This window comes from Chelmon rostratus, chromosome 6 (genome assembly GCF_017976325.1).
Source record: "Chelmon rostratus isolate fCheRos1 chromosome 6, fCheRos1.pri, whole genome shotgun sequence".
Lineage (NCBI taxonomy): Eukaryota > Metazoa > Chordata > Actinopteri > Chaetodontiformes > Chaetodontidae > Chelmon > Chelmon rostratus.
In genome coordinates, this window is record NC_055663.1 from 23,944,993 (window position 1) to 23,950,992 (window position 6,000).

The 6,000-nt window shown below is 40.4% G+C and overlaps 1 protein-coding gene across 1 annotated transcript in view; it reads right to left on the reverse strand.

The window, feature by feature from the left end:
• The window catches only part of LOC121607780 (AP-3 complex subunit beta-2), a 28,096-nt gene extending 22,309 nt beyond the window's left edge, over window positions 1-5,787 (reverse strand). The window contains exons 1-7 of the mRNA XM_041938728.1: window positions 5,712-5,787; window positions 4,551-4,625; window positions 4,116-4,211; window positions 3,254-3,414; window positions 2,759-2,825; window positions 2,221-2,403; window positions 818-1,015 (exon numbers count right to left, since the gene is read on the reverse strand). Of these exons, the coding sequence (XP_041794662.1) occupies window positions 818-1,015; window positions 2,221-2,403; window positions 2,759-2,825; window positions 3,254-3,414; window positions 4,116-4,211; window positions 4,551-4,625; window positions 5,712-5,768 (837 nt within the window). The 5' untranslated portion in view covers window positions 5,769-5,787. The remainder of the gene's footprint in view (window positions 1-817; window positions 1,016-2,220; window positions 2,404-2,758; window positions 2,826-3,253; window positions 3,415-4,115; window positions 4,212-4,550; window positions 4,626-5,711) is intronic.
• Between the last annotated feature and the right edge of the window lie 213 nt (window positions 5,788-6,000).

Here is a 6,000-nt window from a genome sequence, read left to right on the forward strand (position 1 = left end):
ATCGCTGCAGAATAACTCTAATAACTTTATTTATACAGCACCAGCCAACAAATCTGACTCACTCTCCCTTTAAATAATTCTCTGTAGCTTCATCACTGCGAGCAAACACTTTCCCATTCTATTTTCATACATTGTTGATCAAAATTATTGACCACGACTGCTTTAAGTGGTATGCATAGTGGTAGATTTCTGCTTCAAATGCCCTGCTAAGAAGCACGTATGTGGCATTTTTAAACACAGGTATTCATTAGAGAACTGTGGGCAAAATAAGAGCTTCAAACGGGCCCACAAATATTAAACTATGTCAAGACATCAGAGCAAAAGGGAACCATTTATTAATTACTTAATAGGTGTAAAACAATAAGCTGCATGAACTACATGCAAGATAAGGAGACACATTTGTTGCCTGAGGAACAGGGTTAATCTTGAAGCAGCTTGATTACAGCAGGAGAATAATGTGTGACGACGGAAATTTGTAGCATCTAATATGGAACAAAGCGGTCCTTCCAAGGTGACCACAGCAGCACTAATGCAGGGTGATGATTTATTAATTTCCCTCATGAAATTATCACTCGTCCTCACTTCAGAGGGAGAGGTCGGCTCTGATTAAGGGTCTTGCTCAGGGACACTTCAGCTGGACGGATGCTTGTTAATAAGACTATAACGACCCACAACACCAACCTGCTGCTCAGTGTGGAATAATGCTGGAGAGAAAATGATTATGTTCTCTGCCATGGCAACTGACTCAAAACCAGAGTTAATAGGCTGTGCTGTGTTACACTGATGTGTGTTTTATTCAAAAGCGCAGTGGTCTCACAGCTGCGTTGCGGCTTTGCAGGAGCGGCTTGGTGTTCCTCAGCAGCAGCCGGTGGTCAGGATCCATCACGTAAGGCTTCCTCTTGGCCATGGCAGGAGCCTCAGGCTTCTTCTCTTTCTCCTCATCATCCTCGTCCTCATCTTCATCTGAACCGTAGAAGGTCTTGTCCCCGGCGCCTCCCTCCTCCAGCAGAGACTCCTGCAGAGACGGTGGGGATTAAATAGTGCGTCAGGGGACTAACAAACCAAGCCAGAAACCTATCTTGCATGCAGAATCATTAGCGGCTGCTTAAAAAGTCTCTAGAAGTCACCAGATGGTAATTTGCTCTTGCATGAATTTTGTTAAAAAGCAGAAACACTGTGTATGAGAAGCATTATCATTAGACCTCCCCGTGTTAGACAGATAGGTAGTGCAAAATGGCTGGAGCAATCTGTCACCACATGCATTGCAAATTACCACAATAACAATGTCCAACACAGCATGAAAAATGGCTCAATTTGTTGCAAGTCACTTAGGAGAAAATAAGTCGACAGGTGGGTCTGGAGAACTCATTAAAAAAATCACAAAGTTGGCAATGCTGAAAGAGGAAAATAATGACTGGATGTTTCTTCAATTTGTACTCCTACACAGTCACAATGGCAAGACTGGAAGAATATAATTAATACAACAACATAAAAGTTGTATTATTGCTTTTGTACAGTTATCCCAAATCCTATTCCTATGCAAAGTAGTTGTTGGTGACAAAACATGACGAGTAAACTTTTGACCTTGTTAGTTTTCACGGACTTCTGGAACATGCACTAATGAATTAAACAATTACAGTATATCGTGTTTTATTTGATAAAATTCATTGTATACCAAACACTGTACACAGTGTGATAAACAAAGGAGTAAAACTGCGGAAAATAATAGAGTACATATGGCTGTCAAGCAGAGGCAAATTACAAAGTAAATTAGTGTTATACTTATATAACATTTATATATATATATATATATATATATATATATATATATATATATATTTGCTAGAAGTTGTTTGTGGTGCTGGAATGATTCACTGATTAATTAATTGATTTGTGAATCGTCAAAAAGACAATCAGCAACAATTTTGATAATCGATTAATCTTTAAGGGACAAACTGAGCACATCACATTGAGCTCTAAGAGATTGTGATGAGCATTTTCCTTTTACAATTTTGTCATTTTATAGACTAAATCACTTATCAATTAATCAAAAACAAAAACAAATGAGGGGGTTATCATTGATAATGTTCTTAGTTGTTGCCCTTTGTTGTGAATTAATTGTGTGATAATAAACTCATGTGCTGACTGCACATGAGTTTACTGATGTTACACCTTATAAACGGATTATTTGTGCGGGTGGGCCGTCTGTTTCTTACTCACATTGATATTTGGGTTGAGGAACTGGGTCCTGGCGTAGCGGGTCAGCATGTTGATGATGACGACCTGCCCCCACTCCTCCACGTCGATCAGGAGGTTACACAGCTTCCTGTAGTTCTTGTGGATCAGGTCGATGCGCTCCGGACACACCTCCTCAAAAGCCATGACAACGCTTCCTGCCACCAACTGTAGCACATTTTCAACCACACAACAGGTGGTGGTGTTACGTCAGGAGAGCACATGCTATCTATGAGGATTACTCTGCATGCATTCTGAAATTACATCTTAAGTTTAACAAGAAACGTGTAAATGGTGACTGGATACTACAGCTTACAGCTTATGCAAAAACTGCAAGGTGAAGAGGGAGACTGGTTAAACAAATGATAAGCCTTGAAACGACTGAGGCATTGAATGCAATCTGGTGCTGTGCACAGACACTGAAACTGATGTTCTGCACACTGTGTTTTTCAAACTTGTATTTGCATTTGTTAAAAAGAAATCTAGTGGAAAAAAATACCGGATCAGTGGTGCGAAAACCCACCGTGGTTTTGTCAGCGAGGAGTTTCTCTATGACTTCAATCAGCTGGTCCTTCTGTTCTGGATCCAAACTGAGAGCAGAGACGAATAAATCATGAAACGAGAAATGTCGGAGACAGAGTTAGCAAGCCCTTGTTCTTAAAAAATTCTACTCTCGAGAATAAAACAAATGGATTTTCGTGCAGTGCAGCAATAGATTTCTGGAGGTTGTGACTTTTACTGCCATGAAGGGCTTTCGTTTCACTATGACAATATGTCGTAACAACATTTGATCTCAGCCTCATGGTTCTCAAACCGGGGATCAGGACTCCCTGATAGGCTGAAAAGTGAATGATAAATTCTCAAAAACTGATTTCAACTTACAAATGAATTATTGATGCTTCTTAAATCAATGTTGCAGAGGCTTCTCAAGGAGTAATATATGTAACTAGAAGGAATTTTCCAATAAACACTAATAAGAAGTAAGAGAAAAAGCACTGAAAAGGTCTCAGGAGGTCACCTGTAGAGTTTAGGAATTGCATGAGCAGCTGTCTTCCTGACGTATGGAGACATGTCAGAAGCAGCCTCTTTGATGGCCAGCATCATTATGGGGACGATGATTGTGACTCGGATGCTGGAGAGGACTCGCAGAGCGCTGGCTCTGATCAGCTGGTTCGGATCCTGCAAAAGTACAGAGCAACAATTTCATGAGCAATATTTCTGCTTCTCGGTTGACGAGGTTCATTCAGAAATATGAGTCTACAGCAATGTGAGGCTGTATTTAGGCATAGCTGTGCTAAATGCCAATGTCAGCATGCTAACGTCCTCGCAGTAACAACAAGATGATGTTTAGTGGGTGTAATGTTTACCATGTTCATCTTCTTAGTTTAGCCTGTTAGCACGCTAATTAGCACTTAACATCTGTAGGTATTCGGTCAGTGCTGTTAAAGTACTGAGCAAGACCCGATGATGGCGCAAGATGAGAAGTTAAGAAATCAAGTCATTAGAATTTATCCTCTGGGGATCTTGAAAATCTGTAGATTTCACAGCAATCCATCAAGATATCACACTCAAAATTATAAAGGTCGACGAAGGTGGCACTATAGAAAAGTCAGGGGAACACCAATAGATTCCCTCTCCTGGGAACCACCAATGCAAGCACAAAATATCACAGGCAGTCTCTCCAGTAGTTGTATACTGTATTTCATTCTGGACCAAAGTGGTAGACTCATACTCAGATCTTCTTCTGCATTCATGTGAATCAGTTTATATAGATTTTGAACGGACCATTAGATCAACATTAGAATTTCAATAAATGTGTTTCTTTCCATTATAAAAAGTCAAAAATCTGAAGTAATCATCACTTATGAAAACTGCTGTACCTTCAACCCTCGCTGAAACGTGGAAATGGAGAGCAGAGCAAGATCCTGTTGCTCCTCAGCATAACGCACCAAGTAAACATAGACCAGCTTCTTCACCTGTAGGCAGGAGCAGCGAGAGGGAAACAGGTCGGTGAAAAAAAATCGATTTAATCCAAATTATGTAGATTAGTTCAATTATTTTCACTGAGATAAATCTGAAGTGAAGAGATAAAGCACGGTGATATAAACCTTAAAAGGAGGAGAGGAAAAATGCAATTTTGTTCAGGTGAGATAATGGGAAAACCCCCATGGGGCTTTAAAAAATGTGATAAAATCCTGCATAAATTACAAGCAAGTAAAACATCAGAAGTCTTAATGCGGAAAGCAACTTTTTTCAGCACATAAAACTACAAACTGAAGAGAAGGAGCAAATATCAAACTGGGTTCACTACAAACCTCAATGTTTTTACAGGCCACATTTTTCACCACAGCGGGGAAGAGATCTGATGCATTTTTACCTCGGGCGATCATCTGCAGAATAAACACACACGCACACATGAATCAGCAATGAGGATTTCACAAGGTGACAGGTTTTGAGGAGTTTCAATCACTTGTGAGAGAAGGTGGAACTTTTGAGAATTTTATTCCAGCTCCTCTTCTCGCTTTTCCTTCCCTTTCATCTTGTCTGTCCTGCAGGGATGACGAATGAAGCGATGGGTGTGGAGCTTCAGAGGGAAGAATCTGACACAGATAGTGAATATTTAACAGCTGACTGCGCTGTTTGTATCTCTTGTACTGTAGATATATCACCTAAAACTGCTGATGAAGTCTATTACCGTTTCAGCTCGTATGTGATCTGCATCTCTCAGGGCAGCATTTTTATTCTGAGATCTTCTTTAACATCAAAATCATTAAATCAATTTACAGACAACTTTGGGTACTTACAGGCAGTAGGCATTTGAGGGGGGATGCCATCCCCCTTGTTTGCAAATTACCAAACTGCATCCCTGGATGGGAGTGCAGGGGCAGAAGGGTTGTTTAGTTGATTAGTCTGGTCTGCCCGACTAACTGATCCTTTATCTGACTGAGGTTTGTGCAAGTTAATCTATGGCTCTGACCACGGCTCTGAAATATTGGTAGCGTAACTGCTTTGTATTGATAAATCCATGCCGCTGTCCATGGTGCTGAAGAGGCAGACGCTCTCATCTTGGATATACAATATTCTCTAAATTACATACTGTGCTGTACTGCAGATTATATACTCCATAGAGTAGTGCTACCTTCATGATCAAAGTGACAAGTAGCAACATGTAGTCAGAGAAGAGTGAGAGGATCATAGAGACACACTTCTGCCTGTAATATTCCTATAATATTATTTGAATGCTCTACATGACTAGAGGTATAGTTTTTAAGTGTTAGGGTGAGGGTCATCATCCCTGTTAAAAGCTAACAAATCACCTACTGTTCACAGCTGTCTGAATTAATTGAAAATGACACATGTTGTGGTGTACATATGACAGCTCGTCACTCAAACTTTCCACACCTTCGTCCTCCAATCGACGTGCAGCCGCACCTGCTGTTCAGCTACATCCCAAAGTAAACATTATTTATACTCACGGCCACGATCCGCTTCATTGCCTCCAGCTTCAGGGAGTCCTTGTTGCTGTCCAGCATCTCCTTCAAGTCGTCATGTCTGAAGGAGGAAAACACTGAAAATTAGCTCACGGCATGGCAGTTTTTTTTTGTTTTTTTTTTAGTTGCTTCCTTTTTTGCATCGAGGACTCAAACAAGAAATCCAGCCCTTTATTGGAATTCTCATTCAACACTCAAATTTTTATCAAAGTCTGCAAGTGTGACCCAGAAATTATTCTCTTTGAAGTAGAAAATCCAGTTTGCAAAATATGGA